General features: G+C 39.7%; 1 protein-coding gene and 1 long non-coding RNA gene across 8 annotated transcripts in view; one reads left to right on the top strand and one right to left on the bottom strand.

Moving 5' to 3' along the window:
• LOC103349802 (uncharacterized) overlaps window positions 1-17,374 on the top strand; it is a 43,021-nt gene extending 25,647 nt beyond the window's left edge. The window contains exons 1-3 of one of the 2 annotated variants that reach the window (XR_016233927.1): window positions 1,793-2,030; window positions 2,419-2,489; window positions 17,054-17,374. This is a non-coding gene — a long non-coding RNA (uncharacterized LOC103349802). Of the gene's footprint in view, window positions 1-1,792; window positions 2,031-2,418; window positions 2,490-17,053 lie in introns of those variants that run through there. The other variant, XR_011388646.2, reaches the window with a different exon arrangement.
• Window positions 1-17,972, bottom strand: part of FILIP1 (filamin A interacting protein 1) — a 268,181-nt gene that overhangs the window by 13,650 nt on the left and 236,559 nt on the right. For 3 of the 6 annotated variants that reach the window (XM_089333003.1, XM_008263118.5, XM_070073870.2), the window contains 2 exons: window positions 8,055-10,860; window positions 4,444-4,667 (listed from right to left, as the gene is read on the bottom strand). In XM_089333003.1, coding sequence (XP_089189129.1) covers window positions 4,461-4,667; window positions 8,055-10,860 — 3,013 coding nt within the window. In that variant the 3' untranslated portion in view covers window positions 4,444-4,460. Of the gene's footprint in view, window positions 1-4,001; window positions 4,180-4,443; window positions 4,668-8,054; window positions 10,861-17,972 lie in introns of those variants that run through there. The other 3 variants (XM_089333004.1, XM_008263120.5, XM_089333005.1) reach the window with 2 other exon arrangements.

Raw genomic sequence — 17,972 nt, 5'->3', positions numbered from 1 at the left:
ATGTCAGGGAGGGTGCTGGGGGATTTTATCTACAGAAACTACTGGTAGGTGCACAGCAAAACAGAGAGACAGATGGAGAGGAGAAAGAAGTAGAAGACAAGGAGTCAGGAACAGAGGATTCCACAAAGGCAAAAGGACAACAGCTGTGCAGCACGCCCAGCAGCCAACCAGTCCAGACTGAGGAGGGAAGAAGAGGGCTGAGCTAGGAAGGGCTCCAAGGGGAAAATATGAAACTGATGTGTTTAAGTGCTTGGAAAAATTACTGATAGTGTTTGGCAGAACTAATGGAGCATTTGGAAAAAATAAAGATAGATACATAGAAAACCAAGTAGATAAAAAAATTAAAGCAATTATTCTTTTGAAGGGGGGAAAGTGGTAAGAGAGCATAATCATAGTATACTACTTGGCTCAGCAGGGAACAGCACTTACACTATAAATGTATAAATATATAAGCATACAAATACTGGCTGCTGATTTATCAAAACATTTATGATGCAATCATATTGCGAGGATAGGGAAAAAGGAAGAGGGAACCAGTGAGAGGATTAAATCTTTGATCATCAGATGATAGTAGAAAGAGACAAAAGATAGCTAAAATTTAGAAACAAAAAAGTCACAGTAAAGCATGTTATTTAGAAATACAGACATAAATGCCAGCTAGGCATTGGAAATGATTTTCCCCGGGGGAAAACTTGAGGGGGTCAGGGTTGTCTTTTAGCACTGGCTGATGTTTTACCTTTGTAAATGAATTCCTTTAATAAAGAGAATAGCTATGAAGCATGATAGTGGAGGTAGAAAATGTTGAATGTTAGCTTACTTCAGTTGGATGGAGTCGGGGCGGCAGCTATAGGGGAAGGAAGAATTCTGATAAAATGGAAGAGGCCAGAGCATATTTACATCCTTTGTGTAACCAGCAGGTAAAAAGAAGGAATTGAAACAACAATGAAGAAAGATAACCAATGAGACCCTGGAGGACAGGAAACACTAAGCTTTATATGGGTTGGGGAAATTTTGGAATTTCACGAGTACATTCCTATTTATGAGGAAATCCTCTGTATGCCCATTTCCTCATCACTTTGTCCACCCTCTCCCTCTGCCCTCCAGTCTTCAACAGACTTGTCTTCTTATCTATATCCCTGTGGTTTTTCCAGTTAGGAAAGTCGTACTTCTCCCTCAGGATTCTAAGTCTCTAAGGGAATAAGGAGTTCAAATCTTTTTTACAGCTTACGTTCCTGGCCATGTTTTCATTTCCCTGAAATGGTTATACCTTCAATGAATACACCACAACCTCCAGAGAGAGCCCAGTTGCTACCCTTTAACCAGTCCCCACTGGAAACGTAATGGAAACACCAGTGGAAACTGAGTGATCCTGTTTAAGCTGATGACCTAGATATGGAATCACATTTTCAAGGAATGATGGCCACTCTGTGGGTTGTATCTCCTATTAGGACATTTCTGGAACCATGCATGTGTGGTGGCCACCATCACAAATGTGATGAAATATTCAACATAGTTAAATTATTCTCAGAGGTGGGTATTTGGTCTAGCAATTAAGATGCTGGTTGGGATGCCTGTATCCCTTATCAAGGTACCTGGGTTTGATGCCCAGCTCTGATTCTCGCGTCCAGTCTCCTGCTAATCCAGATCTTGGGAGGTAAGAGTGATGGCTCAACTAACTGGACCCCTGCCATCCATGTGGGAGACCTGGATTGAGTTCTTGGCTTATGGTTTCAGCCAAGACCAGTCACAGCTGTTGCAGGGATTTGGGGAGTCAACAAGGGAACAGGAGTGCTCTCTCTCTTGCTCACTCGCTCGCTCTTTTCAAATAAAAAAATTATAAAATGAAGAAAAAACTATCCTCCAGTGGGAAAAACCAGATCTGCTCCCTGGAGATTGTGCCCTGACAGTCCCTAAATGCGCCGTCATATTGAAGTCAGTAGGAATGGCAAACACCTCCCAACCCACCAGCCCCACCTCCCGCTGGAGGTCTTCATGATGGACCTGAGCAGCAGCTGTACACATCAGTCATGGTGAGACACCTTTTATTTTACTACATAAGATTTCTTAGAACAAAGAAAAGATTTTAAACTTTCAGTTGCATTTACTCCTACAAAAAAAATTAAATTGCATCTTAAAAACGTTATATTCACAAATGAAAGCTGTAGTTGGTGTGTATTTAATCCTCCACCTCCTATCCCTAGGGGATTTCATTTCTAAATATGTGTTTTAAAACAAGGATATCCAATAAAGATAGAGTTTATTCTAAAATTACAAAGAAAAATTCCCTGGTGGTTGCTTTTTATCCTTTCTGAAAAGTGACCATGTGTGCTTCTGCCAAGTTTTCATAGGAGTTGTACTTTATAAATGGCTCTGTTCCAAGATCAAGATGTATAAACATCCTGTTCATGTACTCTCCAGGCTTTTGGAGCACTCTCCCTGCAGATGGAATGGACTTCCAGGAGGAAACGACATAAGCACAGTGTGAACAGGTAAAGGCACAAACTACAGCAAGTGACAGTAAGATCATGGTAACAGTCAGTGAAGAACGGCAGAAGTCAGAAGGAATGCACTTTGGTTCTTTTGACACCCTTGTTTACACAAATACAGTAGGTTATGATATGGTAACACTAAATACTTCATCAATGCCAGGAAGGTATTAGTAAAAACAGGGAAGATCCTCGTTTTGGAAAGGATTGGATGCCCCCTTGATGAAATGGGAGAAAAATCTCCTTTTAAAAAAATAAAAGTCAGTGTTCTAAATGGCAAACTTTCTTGTTTAAACCTGTCCAATTATATTTCATAAACAGTCTCTCTCTCTCTCTCTCTCTCTCTCTCTCTCTCTCTCTCTCTCTCATCCTAAGGTTGCATTAATACACCATGGCTTTAATATGGTTACTTAATATCTTTTAGTAACCTGATGAGCAGTAGGCAACAGAGATTTGATTAAAACGGATGTGAATTTTATGAGGCAACTGCATCTACCACCACTATACATAATTCAGTTCCAAGTTCTACAAAGGGTAGGAAATCTGGTATCTAAAAGAACACAGAGAAGAATTTCTTTATCATGAAACAAGTTGATTTGTATGCTAAAAACTAATCACATCTTTTTTCTTAAATCTGTCATTTCCCAAATGTCAAGAGCAGATGGTGTTCATATCATTTTGAAACCCTAACAATTCAGAAATGGAAAAATGAAAATTTCTAACTTCATAGTTGTTGTATCTTCATAAAGCTCACCCAGTTGGCACAAACATTTTGGCAAAGGTGTGGCCTATATGAGACCTTGGTATGCTAAGCTGTGGGTTAGGAGCCTTGAGCTCATTTGTGGTCATGTGACTATGAAGCGCAATGTCCACCTTAACAAGGTTACTATCACAAATACACTTGGTGTTTGGCATTCACACTATCCCATGCTTATTAATGCATGCTTAAAATTAAAGAAAGTTGTTCAATCAGGATTCACTATAACACACACACATACACACTACACACACCCCAAATCATGAACTGGTTTTATATTTGCAGGTCAACACGTAACTGAAAAAATTCGAACTCAATTAAGTTGTGCTTGATGTAATTTTTTTTCTGGGCATGAATGTATCAGAATTTACTTTCTGCTACTCTCTATCCATCACAATCTGCTAAGCTACAAAGGGCCACTTGCAAGCTCTATTCAGACTGCCCCACAATTTAAATGAATTGTACATGTGAAAGGAGCTTGAGTCTGACATTAATGGTTCTAAAATTATGGTCTCTGAAACTCTGGGAATATTTTGGAGGTGCTACAATACAGACAAACACATACAAATAAGTAAAACTCTGTTTTTGGTATTCCATATTTCATTTCAATTTTATTTCACATTCAATATGAAATCATATTAAAGGCTTTTGTTTTTGCAAAAGTTTAGAGACCCAGGCCCTGTAATAACTATGAGGAGTATTTTTCCAGCACATAAGTCAAATTCAGGATTTGACAGTGGCAAATCACAATTGTTAAACTATGTCCTATTCCATAATAAAATTTTTAAAAATAAAACATTAGTGTGGAACAAAGTCTTAGTAAATTTGGCTTACAGTTAGGAAATATGAGAGCCAGCTTTGAAGAACATGTGATCCAGCCCCCTCAACCTACTGATGAAGAACCTGAGGCTCAGATGGGTTCACTGAGGGGTCTACCTGTTAGAAGCAAAACCGGGGCTACAAGTCAGGCCCCACTGAGACCCAGCATCCTCAACAAACCACACAGCAAACAGTAGTTGTGCTAATCATTAGTTCTGTTCCCTAGCATCAAAACAAATGCATAAAATAGGAAGGGCACATGGCTATTAGTTGGTTACTTTATAAACAAAGTATTTAAAACTTAAATTAGCACATGTAAAGAGTTGGCACAAACAGACGAAGGGTTTTTTTCACAGCAGCACTAGCATGGGCACAACATACCCCCTGAGCCACTGCCCTCAGCCCTTCCCCCCTCCAAGAGAGGTAGCGCTGCTGGCTGCAGATTTCTTCAGCTCTATTTTCATAGACTGAGTCTCAGCTCGAGGCTCGAATTTGGTCAGATTTCCTGCTCCTGGGGCAGCCACTACTGGCTTTCCTGCTTTCATACCTTTTGACATGGGAATGCGGGTGGGTGTAGGCCGCTGGGATGACCCATCTTGTCCAGACTGTAAGAGAGAAAAACACAGAGACACAGATATTGGTGAGCTTCCCCTGCGTTCGCCATCAATCTCAACATTAGCAGGACTCCTGACACACAGGACACCCACAGATGACCCTTCTCCAAATAAAAGAAGTGCAGGAAACTTGGACTTGGTATCTGATCTGCTTATTACCTCTCTTTTGCTTGAAACATTTCTGCCCAACTACCACCTCCTCTACCAGTAACTCCAGGGAAAACACAGGCCATGGGATCTGAATCAGGCTACTCCCACTCTCCCAGATTGTATCTCAACCCACCCCTCCCCTCCATTTCAGATGAAGCAGCTCTCTTTTTTCCTCCCAGAGCCCTTGCACTCTTCTATTTCTGTCACTGCCGACTACACCCTCCTTCTTAAAGCACCCCACACTCTTGCTGTGACTCCTTTGCCAGTCTCACCTCGTCATCTGCTGCCTCTGATAACTCCTCAGCTTCTGACTGCTCCTGGTTCTACTTGGCCTGCTTTCTACAAAGTGTCAGTTACTCAGCCCTCTTTCTCCAAGTTCTTTCCCCAGGTATCTGAACTGAGGGAACCCTAGCTTTCAGCGCTTTCCTAAAATGTGGAAAGATTCACATTTCCAACTTCTCTCTGGACATGTCCAGTTTCCTTCTCCCCCACCACCCATTTCAAGTAGAAATGGCATGACCCAAATGTTGCTTATCCTTTCCCGAGTTTTTCATTTTTTTCTCATCCTATACCCTTAGGTGACCAAATCAAAAATCCCAGTAACCTCTCTACCCCATTTGTCATGAAACTCTTTCAATTCAAATTGTTCTTCAATTGTTCTTCAATCGATCTGTTCTTTCCCTATCATTCAAGCAGGCACCCTAGAGGGCCCAGAGAACTGCCAACAGCAGCTTTGTCTTGAGCCTCTGGGCCCTCCAGTGTTTTCTTTCAATGGTTTTCTAGATAGATCCTTCTAAATTGTTAATATTGTGATATTTTCTTCATGATCATTATCATTCAATGACTCTTTTTATCTATTCTAGGAGATTAAATAATCAGTTTCATAATAAGACACGCACTGAAGCATAGTACAACTGTCCCCATTCCCCAGACATGCCAGTTGCCTTCATGTTTGCATCCCTTTATACATGTTGTTCTATTATTCCTCCCCTTTTCCTTCTTGAAAATTCCCCCTTCTCAGTGAAGCCTTCCTCCTTTGTGAAGCCTTCTCTGGTTGTTGCTTTGTGCTTACTTCTATCACAGAAGCACTAAGCAGTTCCAAACCTGCCTCTCCCACTCTGTCAAGAACTTCCAAACTCCTCTTTACGTGTCAGTGTCTAACCCCATGCTTAAAATGTACTTGACACTCAACAAAATGCTAAATGAATAATTGCACAAATGAACTAGCCTCACAGTTCAGATTCTTAGAGGGGTGTCTCAAACCTTTTACTGTCCTTGATTTTATGGGATCTGATACAGATAAAACAAACAGGCAGCCAGCGCCACGGCTCACTAGGCTAATCCTCCGCCTTGCAGCGCCGGCACACCGGGTTTTAGTACCAGTCGGGGCGCCAGATTCTGTCCTGGTTGCCCCTCTTCCAGTCCAGCTCTCTGCTGTGGCCAGGGAGTGCAGTGGAGGATGGCCCAAGTGCTTGGGCCCTGCAACCCATGGGAGACCAGGAGAAGCACCTGGCTCCTGCCATCGGATCAGCGAGGCCATTGGAGGGTGAACCAACGGCAAAGGAAGACCTTTCTCTCTGTCTCTCTCACTGTCCACTCTGCCTGTCAAAAAAACAAAAACAAAAAAACAGGCCATCCTTTAAGTCTAAAATACTTGGGAATTTATTTGGAAGTCCAGTTTGTAGTAAAAAATGTTGCTCCAGCACCAGTGCTGTGGTGTAGTAGACTTAGGCTCCACCTGGGCTGCTAGTATCCCATACGGACACTGGTTCCTGTCCCAGCTGCTCTTCTTCCAATCCAGCTCTCTACTTGTGGCCTGGGAAAGCAGTGGAAGATGCCAAGTGCTTGGGCCTCTAAACCCACATGGGAGACCTGGAAGAAGTTCCTGGCTCCCAGCTTTGGATGAGCCTTGCTCCAGCCATTGCGGTCATTTGGGGGAGTGAACCAGTGGATGGAAGACCTTTCTTTCTGTCTCTCCCCTTCAACTCTACCTCTCAAATGTATAAATAAAATCTTAAAAAAAAAATGTTGCTCCAAAGGATATGGCTATCTTGATCTCACCTTTACAATGGGGATAAGAAATTACAACAGAAAATATGCTGCAAATCACAACGATTTATATCTCCACTATCTTTGTTATAAAATGCAGTAAAAAGAAGCAAAACCTTACTCAACCAAGCTAAGGTTTGTGTTGCCTAAGAAGCAGTATTGAGCCATTTGAGAAGGTGCACAATTCTGAATATTAGGTGCTTCCTGTAGAACTGGTAACTGAAAGCTTTACTGGCAAAGCAATTTAGTAATTAATTCACACTTTGACATCTGTGTCTTGCGTCTATGCACAGAGAATTAAAGTAAATCACATTGAGGATATGAAGAAATACGCTATGGTTTCTATATTTAAACTATGAGCTTCCTGTTTTTCTTAAGAGATTTCAATTTATGCTACACAGTTGTTCAGAGTCTAAGAATCATAATTTCTAGCCTATTAAATTAATGCCTAAATAGTACATAATTCTATAATTACGTTTACCAATTTGTCCCCAATAAATGAATACAAATCACTAGAAGTGTTTTTGAAAAATGGAATTTAAGCTCTGGATTTTGTACTTTGGGCATGCTTTCATTCATTTTTTCCAGCTAGTTAGCAAATAAATGTTTCTAAAGCACCTGCTCTCTAAAAAATATAATGAAATAAAATACAGCTTTTAGGCATGTTAACCCACTTTTTTACTTTTAAAAGCATTTTGATATTAAAAATATCTTAATCTTATTTCTGGAATAAGGTATGACTATGGCTACATTTAACTATTTTACATATCGAATATTTTAGGTTATAGAAATGTAACCGAGGAACAGTTTTAACTTTCCCTGCATACCACCCCTTTCTCAGTTTCCATTGCAAAAAGTATTTTAAACATAAAAATAAAATTTTAACCTTACAGTTACTCTATGCTGTCATTTCAAAGAAACCACCTCTGCAAATTATTTTGAGAAGTCTCCATAATTTACATGTATAATTGAAGTTTTCCCTCAAAGTTGGTCCAATTTATCTAAAATATTAGGTCCTTTAATTCTCATTCCTCGGAACAGACAACACTTAGGACACCTCTGTGAGTGGGTTCCAGTGGAGGGAGAGGCAGGTGGTTTGGCTTTACTGTGGGTGCTGAGTTAGTCTCCCGGCTCCAGCCCTCCCTCTACTGGCCTGCACTTGAAACCTTCCCTACTCACCACTGACTGGGTTCCTCGAGTGGATGAGGTCGTGACTGGTGTTATGGTGATGGTGCTTGTCACTTTGCTCGCACCAGGTCTCGAAGAGAGATGATTCCTGGGAGAGCGAAGGACGGTGCCGGTGGAAACCTCCTTTTCAGCTGCCACGTTGAGTGGTCGGACAGTTATCACCGGACTGACTCCTTCAGAGGGAGTTGCAGGAGATCGTTTAAATTGAGACCCTAAGTGAATGTGAATTTTATTGTCTTCCGTGGTTATAATGTTGGCATTGGAGTTGTATTTCCGCACTGGAGTTGGGACAGTCTGTTTTTCTGGGGTGACTTTGAGGATAGTCCTTCCCATGGGCACTTCCTGGGATTCGGGTGGAACTGCCATCTCAGCTGGTGCTGCCGATGTGGACACCGTCATTATCTGAATGGGTGACGTGGGCCGGTCTGAAAATGTGCCTCTTCCACCTTCCGGGGTCTTCTCTCTGGAAAATGTAGTAATTGTGACTGGGGACATGGCTCGTTCTGTGCCAAGACTAGTATCTCCACTTTTTGGTTTTGAGGACATAACATTTGGAGATGGAATAATAGTTATCCTTGGTTTCTGATTCCCTAAGGTGGGAATGACAGTGGTACTAGAAAAAAACTCTTCAGATGTGGGGCTTGTTATCTCCAGAGTGGCAGTGCTGTTCTCGTGGTCCGGAGTCACCCGGATATGCAGGGGCTGGCCCTGCTTTGGCGAAAGGACTAGCTCTCCTGGGTGCCCTGGGCTGGAATTTGTGCGGGGCCCTTTCTCCTGCATGACTGGGGGGCCGTTCTCCCGTTTTCTCATCCATGGAATCCATGACTTTCTCATGGTGAGCTCATTTGCGGCTGGAGGGTACCGGTCTAGAACAGAGGAGCGTTCCATCGGCTTTTTCAATCCCACCTGTCGAAGATTACTCATGATGTGATTTTCTTCTTGAAAGGATTTCCGTATGAACACCGCAGGCGTTTCCTCCTCCGCCGCATCGCTGCTGACCGTGTCCGTTTGTACTCCTGTCGACGTCACGGGGACATCCACCATTCTCCTCCCATTCATGCTGGGTCTGAGAGCTCGGCTGTAGCGCTTGGAAAGCTCCAACTCTTTGGTCAGACTAAGGACTTCCTGGCCCATGCTTTTGTTTTTATTTTCTTCTTCCATAAATCGTTGTTGAAGGACCGAATAATCTACTTGGAGCTGAGAAAGCTGATCTTCTTTGTTCATTAACTCGTGAATCTTTTCTTTCAGAGCTTGGACTTCGGCTTTTAAGTCTCGACTTTTGGCTTCTTCCAGTCGAAATCTGTGTCTCAGCTCAGCTTCCTGACTCACCACTTCACCTTTCTCTATTGCTTTGTTCTTGGCGATTTGGTGCTTGATCTCCTCTAGCTGCTGGGAGAGGAAGTTAGCCTTATCTTGCTCAGTTCTAAATTTCTGCTCCAGCTGATCATACTCATCCTCAGTCTTCATCAGATCCCCTTCCACCACCTCCAGCTGTTGGAGGCGTTTCTTCAGCCTCTCAATCTCAAGTGTTAATTCTTTAATCTTGTTATCTTCCGGGCAGGTGAGTTCGGGTCCCTTTCGAGATCTCCCTCTTGTGATTTCTCTTTCCACTTCCTCGATACCATCCAGTCTCTTCTTCAATAAGTCGACACTGCAGCTTAATTCAGAAGACTTTTCTTCTTCGCTTTTCAGCTTTCCCATCAATTCATCTCTCTCTTTTGTCAGATGGTATACCTTTTCCTCCATTTCGGATTTCAGTTTCAACAGCTTCTTACTTTCTTCGATCAGTTTTTCAGTGACATCCATAACCTTTCCTTGTTCCACCTTAAAATTCTTATTCAGCCCATCCACTTTTCTCTCCTCCTGTTTTATTTTTTCCATCATATTTTTCCTTTCATCAACTAGCATCACAGTAAATGACTTCAACTTCGTAAGATCATCTTTTAGGCTTAATTCAGCTTTTTCCAATCTACTTTCAGAACATTCAAGTTCTTTTACTCGACTCTTGACCACCTCCAATTCATTTAGCAGGTCTTTGGTTAAGTTCTTTTCTTTCTCCAGGTTTAAATGCAGTTGAGTGCATTCAGATTTACTCTTGCTAAATGCCTCTTCCAATTTCTCCAGCTCAGACATTCTCTTCTGTAACTTCTCAACTTCAAGTTTGAGCTCCTTACTATGGTGTTCTTCCTCTTGCAGCTTCTTCCTCAGTTCCCTGCACTGGGATTCAGTTTTCGTGATCTCCTCATCTTTGCCCTCCATTTCAAGCACACGCTTTCGGAGATTCTCCACTTCGGCCATGAGGCTGGAATTTCCACATTCTCCTTTGGCAATTTTATCTCTTAATTCTTGAAGTTCCTCCTCTGCCTTTTGAAGATTCTTGTTGGTTTCTTCTAGCTCTTCGATTCTTTGAGTTAAGCCAACCAGCTTGAGTCTAAGTTGCCTGTTGTGGGATTCTTGATTAGCCAATTTAGCATTCATCTCTTCATGTTCCTGAGAAAACCTGGAAGCCTTGTGCTCAAAGTCCACTTCTAACTTGAGTAATTTCTGTCTGTCTTCTTTGGATTTAGAGGTAATGGCTTTGAGCTTTTCTTCTTCTTCCCTTAGTTTCTGAGTAAGATCCTGTACTTTCTGGCTTTGCAAGCCAAGTTGCTCAATATGCATTTGTCTTTCATCCACCAGCATGAGTGCAAAGGATTTGAGTTTGACAAGCTCATCTCTTAGTTTATTGAGCCGCTTAACATTTTCCTTTTCTTTCCGGGCTTGATAAGCCTTTTCTTGTTCGAGAAGCTTTTTCAACCTAGAAAATAAAATATAATTACATGTTAAAAGAGTAATCAGCAAATCAGTTTGATTTTAAATTATTAAATAAAAAACCAAAATGCTTCTAAGTAAATCTTTATCAATTGCTATATCAAGGTTTAATATTCATTAATGAATCTAATAAAAAAGTTAGGATAATGGGGGTGGGCATTGTGGCACAGCAAGTTAAGTCACGTCTTAAGAAGACCACATCCCATATCAGAGTGCCTGGGATGGAGTCTGGCCTCTGCTTCCAGTCAAGCTCCCTGCTAATGTGCACCCCAGGAGACAGCAGGTGATGACTCAAATACTTGGTCCCTACCACCTGAGTGGGAGAACCGGATGGAACTCCTGGTTTTGATATGGCCCAACACCCCTACTTCTCATTCTCCCCATTTCCCCCATATACTTCCCCCTTACCTGCCTCTATTGCAGGCATTTGTGGAGTGGTCCAGGGGAAGTAATTTCTCTCTCTTTCTGCCTTTAAATAAACAAAGTTAAGTAAAGCCTACGAAAACCAGCTAGGATTTTTACCTTTGTGGGGGGCGGGTAGTGACTAGCAGGAGGCATGAGGAGGACTTTGGGAATACCAGGTTCTGTGATTTACATGCTGGTTATAAAGGATTGTTTAATTTAATGAAATGTTGGTAAGCTGAACACTTATGATGTCAGAACTTTTCCACATGAGGTGTTGTACTTTAATAAAATAATCATTAAGTAAAACTGAGGTTGTGCAATAATGACTATAATGCTTTCTGTATTCTAGGCACTAGTTTTACTTATTCTCACAGCAACACTCTGAAAGGCCTGTGTCACTGTCATCATCCCCATGAGGAAAATGAGACACGGGGAGTTAGGAAGCTACCCCAGATTGCACAGTCAGTCAGTGGCAGTGCTGGGATTCAACTCAGCCAGCAGGGCTCCCGAGTGCTTACCTCTCACCTCCACATTTTACAACATGAAGAGAGGAATTTAAGTGAAAGGAAAAAACTGGAAAAGAAGGACCTATGGTTTTATTTTGAACTCTTTAGATAAAACTATGTAACTATTACCTGATAAAGAAAAATAAGGCAAGACAGGCTTTCTGATACAAAAGCTGATCTACAGAAACTGATTTTAGTTGACACCAGAATTGGCATAAGATTTTGTCTCATTTTTCTGATTTTAACAATTTTCTTTGACAGAGAACTAAGTAGGAAAGAAAACTGAATTATTATCAATTAAAAAAATATAGCAGCAACAGATGCATTGTTCTCTATGCTGTTTATGTATGGCTTTAAAAAGTAGGAATTTAAATATGCCAGACTAATTATGCACCATTTTTGTATTGGTTAGTTAACTTGTACCTAAATACCTAAATAAACTGAGTTATATTTATATTCACTGTATGTTAGTCTAAGAATGTATTTCATGCTACTCAATTCACAATAGCTAAGATATGGAATCAACCCAAATGCCATCAACAGAACACTAGATAAAGAAATTATGGGTTATGTATACCATGGAATACTACACGGCATTAAAAAAAATATGAAACCCTGTCATTTGCAACAAAATAGATGCAACTGGAAAACATCATATTTAGTGAAATAAGCCAGTTCCAAAAGAACAAATGCCATATGTTCTCCCTGATCTATGATAACTAATAGAGCACCTAAAAGGTAATCTTTAGAAGTGAAATAGACATTTTGAGATGCAGTGACTTTGAACAGCCCTTATCTCGACTGTTGAGGAACAGTTTTTTTTTCATAGTATCTGTTGAGCTCTTTACTTAGTATAGAGTTAATCGTATATGTATAAAGTTAATTGAAAATAGATCTTAGTAAAAAAAATAAGAATGGGACTTGGAGAGGGAGGAGGAAAAAGGGTGGGAGTGTGATTGGGAGGGCAGGTATGGTGGTAAGAATCACTGTATTCCTAAAGTTGTATTTATGTAATGCATCAAATTTGTATTTCTTAAATAAAAGGTTTCTGGAGAAAAAAATGTATTTCGGTAACTGATTTGTTTATAAGAGACTCAAGTTATGAATGAGCACTTACATGTATTTAAGTGCATTTTATTATTTCAATATATTTGCATCTTTATTATTCTAATTGATTTATTTTATAATTATGATTGGCTAGAATAATTGTTAGCCAAATTGAATTTAATAGTCTTTCTTTAAAATAAATGTATTTATTTGAAAATCAGAGTTACACAGAGAAAGAGAGAGAGACAGAGAGATCTTCTAGCCTCTGGTTTATTCCCCAAATGGCTACAACAGCAAGGGCTAGGCCAGCCCCAAGCCAGGAGTCAGAAGCTTCTTCTGGATCTCTCACATGGGTGCAGGGGCCCAAGCACTTGAGCCATCCTCTGCCACTTTCCTAGGCACATTAGCAGGGAGCCGGATCAGAAATGGAGCAGCCGGGACTCAAATGAGTGCCCATAGGCAATAACGCTGACCCCTAACAGTCTTTTTTAAAAAGATTTATTTTATGTATTTGAAAGGCAGAGAGAGAGAGAGAGAGAGAAGGAGAGAAAGAGAAAGTAGATCTTCCATCTGCTAGATTATTCCCCGAAAGGCTGCAAACAACAGGGCTGGACTAGGCCAAAGCCAGAAGTCTGAAACTCTACCTGGGTCTCCCAAATGGGTGGCAGGGGCCCAAGCACTTGGGTCATCCTCTGTTGCTTTCCCAGACACATCAACAAGGAGCTGGATCAGCAGCAGAGCAGCAGGGACTTGAACTGGCTCTCTGACATGGATGCTGGTGTTAACAGGAAGTTGCTTAACCCTGTTCACTATGATGCCAGCCCCTAATTTAATAATCTTACACTGCATTGTATGAGAAATTATTGTACATACAAATAGGGCTATTTATAATTAAGTCCTGTATCAGATAATTATTATAGAAATGATTCTAATGATGTAATTAATATTTTTAATATAATTTATTTTTATAAAACATACCCTTGTATCTAAACATCTCTTAATTAAATACATGGCTTCCAAAAACCATTATGACTTTATCCCTGAAGTGGGAGGAGAAAATTGTTTTCAAATCTTACATACTCACATGACCAATGTTGAATCATTTCACTAAGTGGGGTCCTTACATGTGTAAAAGGGTATTTTACTGACCATCTTCTCTTCTTATGTGGAGTCAAAACAACTGAAATAATGTCATAGATCCATAGGCTAGAAAAGTCTTTAGAGGATATTTTCAACATAGAATGCCATTTTTAAATTCTCTGGCCTTAACTAGACTATCAGAGATGAATTTACTGCAAACATCATTGCCTTCAATTCTAAGCTTAAAATGTTAAAAATCTTAAAAATATGTCTATTTTTTAAAGAAGAATAGGTCTCTGTGTTATTAAAGGGGTTGGGTTAGAGGCTAAAACAGAGACTGTGAAGTCAGACATAGGTAAATGTGAGTTCTGACACTGCCACTTTCTAATTATGAAATTCTCAGATCCCCAATGCTTTACCTATAAATGAGAGAGGTATATTAGTACCTATCTGATGATATTGTTCTGAAGACTGAGATAATAGAAATAAAATGACTGTTGTCTAAACTTAATACACAGGTATAATAATAAACTTGTCCCTTAACACCTGTTTATAAATGTATTTTTCATTCTTATTTTGTATTTAACAAAATTATATATTTTTAACTTGTAAATGTATAATTTACAAACATATTTAGAAATCCAATGATTTTCAACAAAAACACTTAAGACAGTAAACTCAAATGTTCTGATTGCTGCTGGCTTACCCATTTGACAAGATTCATCAAGCCATGTAATTAAAATTGTTGAATTTTATTAAATTGTGTCTCAATAAAAATACAGAGAAAAATAGAAAGTCTCAGAAAGTGTTCTAACATATTAGAAAAAAAGAAAATGGTTGTATAGAGGTATTATGAGAATAACTTAAAACATGATACAAAAGATAAAACTAGTTATTAGTCTTATGGCAGAAAGAGGGGAAAGCAGAGGTGGGGAAGATAAAGAGGAATGATATTTTCAGGTGGGCTTGAAGAGTTGACAAGAAAAGTTGGCCTAGTGAAGTAATATTTGAAATCCTAGAGAATCTCTAATACTGATATTATTGCAAAAGGCTCTTAAAAGCCCATCCCAAACTCTAATTTTTGCTATCTAATTTTTTAAGGGCAGGGGAGGCTAAAAAGAAAGGTGTCTTGGGCAGTGCCTTGTTTTTATTGTTTCATTTATTTTTTACAACAACCCTTGAACAAGGCATAACTGTGCCACATTATAAACATGACTAAACATAAGAGAGCATGACTAAGAAGGAACAGATTGAGATTTTTGTACAAATTTATTTGCATAAACACTGTGTTGTAAAAACAATGCTATTCCTCAAATAGACATTGCCTGGGCAGCTCAATTTGCAAGACTTTGTTTAGATAAATTTTATACATTAAGAATAGTTCTTAAAGGGTGCATATTGGCTTATTGGTCAACTTTATTTGGCTTGATTCAGAATTTGGCTATTTAGAATTGTAAAGTTCCTCCTTGAATTGTCCTGTCACCCAAAATATCAGTTGATACCTAGATTGTATCAAAGGCAAAATGACCCCAATCATTAATAAAAACACAGGTCAATGCACAGAGCCCTTCAAAACACTCTCAAGCTCTCCCTCCTGCTGACATCAGTCCATTCAGTAGTATGGATCGATGATTTGTCATTCAATTAGCTATGAGCCCACTGGGCTGGTCATTGTTTATTTCTTAGGAGCTTCCAATCCTTGGGCTCCAGTTCCAAACACATTTTCCTGATGTCAGTCAACTACAACCATCTCTTCCAGATGCTTAGGCCTCAAATTTAGAGTTATCCTTGAGTCCTCTCTCTCACCTCCCCACATTCAATCCCTCAGCAAATCTTATCATCTCTACTTAAAAAATACACACCAAAATCAAATTAGTTCTCACCTCCTCCACTGCCATCACCCTGGTCCAAGCTAACTACTATTTCTTATCTGGATTATTGCAATAGCTACCTAATCAGACTCCCAGTTTCCAGTCTTGCCCACCTTCTTTCCCTAGAGGCCAAAGTGATTCTAAAAAAGGGAATGATATCAAGGGGCCGGCGCTATGGCACAGCTGGTTAAAGCCCCAGCCTGCAGTGCCAGCATTCCATATGGGTGCTGGTTTGAGTCCCAGCTGCTCCTCTTCGGATCCAGCTCTCTCCTATGGCCTGGAAAAGCAGTGGAAGATGGCCCAACTCCTTGGGCCCCTGCACCCATATGGGAGACCCAGAGGAGGCTCCTGGCTCCTGCCTTCGGATCAGCTTAATTCTGGCCATTGTTGTCATTTGGGGAGTGAACCAGTGGAATGGAAGACCTCTCTCTCTCTGGCTCGACCTCTCTCTGTAACTCTCTCTTTCAAATAAATAAAATAGATCTTTAAAAAAAAGTAGAATGATATCAAATCATATCACTTTGCCTATACAAAAAAAAAAAAAAAAAGAAATAGAGGACATAGGAAACAGGCTGGAAGAATCAACGGCTTCATATTTTAAAATATATATGAGTATATATGTATATACATACATATACATCTCATGTGTATTTACATATATACACTTATATATAATGAAGATATTAATATGTTCCCTCTTACTTTAATGCTGTTTGATTTTCCTTACAGCAATAGCACAGTTAGCAAGTAAGAAATAATGATAGCATGACATCCAATAAATATAGAAGTAATTATGGATTACAACTATCTTGCAATCCCCAACAGTACTGCTCATCAATATCTCCCCAAAAGACAGACATCCAGACTTTGTATACATATGTACACATCTCCATTCATGAACTATTCTTACCAAAAAATTAAACCTGAATCAGATCAAGCTTCTATAACTAATTACTAGTTTATAGGACAACAGCAAGAAAGTGCTAAATAACATCATGATTATGAGGTCAGAAAAAAGCCAAAATATGGACAATCATGTGAACAACCTAATTTCTTCAGTAAGTAAGTTCTAAGATTAAAAAAAAAGAACCGAGCAGTGGGGTGTAAATTAAAATAAATTCTGAAGACATATCAATCAATTATAATCTCTTGAATTCTTATTCAAACTATTTTTTAAATGAGACAACGGGAAAAATGTTTAGAAATTATTACATTTCAGGTTTGATAGTGGATTGTGGCAATATTTTTAAAGAGTTATTTATCTTTGCAGGTGGCATCTTTACCTGCTATGCCACAGTGCCAGCATTCCATATGGCCACTAGTTTGAGTCCCTGCTGCTCAACTTCTGATCCAGCTCTCTGCTATGGCCTGGGAAAGTAGTGGAAGATGGCCCAAGTCCTTGGGCCCCTGTACCCATGTGGGACACCCGGAAGAAGCTCTGGGCTCCTGGTTTCAGATTGGCGCAGCTCCAGCCGTTGTGGCCATCTGGGAAATGAACCATGGAATGGAAGACCTCTCTCTCTCTCTTTCTGCCTCTGCCCCTCTGTAATTCTGCTTTTCAAGTAAATAAATAAATATTTTTTTAAAAAAAGAGTTACTTATCTTTTAGAAATACATGATAAAATATTGATAAATGAAATAATATATATGAGATTTATAACAAAATAACGCAGCAGAATGTGAATAGATGAAACCAGACCAGCTAGGAGCTGATTAGTTAAATTAATCAGTTAATTGAATTCCTTAATTTAGGATCTAAGGACAAATATTGGGGGGTTGGGTAGAAGGGTAAGTAGGAGTTTTTTTTAAGCCTTCTCCTGATTATCCATTTTTCTAATAAACACCATCCTTGCAACAGTCAATCTGCCTTTCTCTATTCTCAGTCTTCTTTGGAAAACAAATGATGTAAAATTTCACAGGTCCTTTCTTAACACTCCAGCTTTTCCACTATTTCTCCAAATTAATCAGTTTTGGCTCTGAAATATCAATTGTTTCTTTGTTTCCTTTTGATGTTTTCACTTGTCCCTGTCTTAATCCATCAAACCTCATTTTAAAACACTGATGTCACCTTAAAGTCATCCCAGGCTTGCTTCTTAGCCACACTGTGCTGATTTCCCTTCTCAGCAAACACTGTTTTTGCTTTTCATCAACTCTCCCTGTATTTTTTCTCTCTGTCTTTCAAGAGAGAG

The sequence above is a fragment of the Oryctolagus cuniculus genome, chromosome 5 (genome assembly GCF_051225735.1).
Source record: "Oryctolagus cuniculus isolate XC-2025 breed Fujian yellow rabbit chromosome 5, ASM5122573v1, whole genome shotgun sequence".
NCBI lineage: Eukaryota > Metazoa > Chordata > Mammalia > Lagomorpha > Leporidae > Oryctolagus > Oryctolagus cuniculus.
Note: the sequence above shows the minus strand (reverse complement) of the source record. Positions and strands in the feature narration are given on the sequence as shown.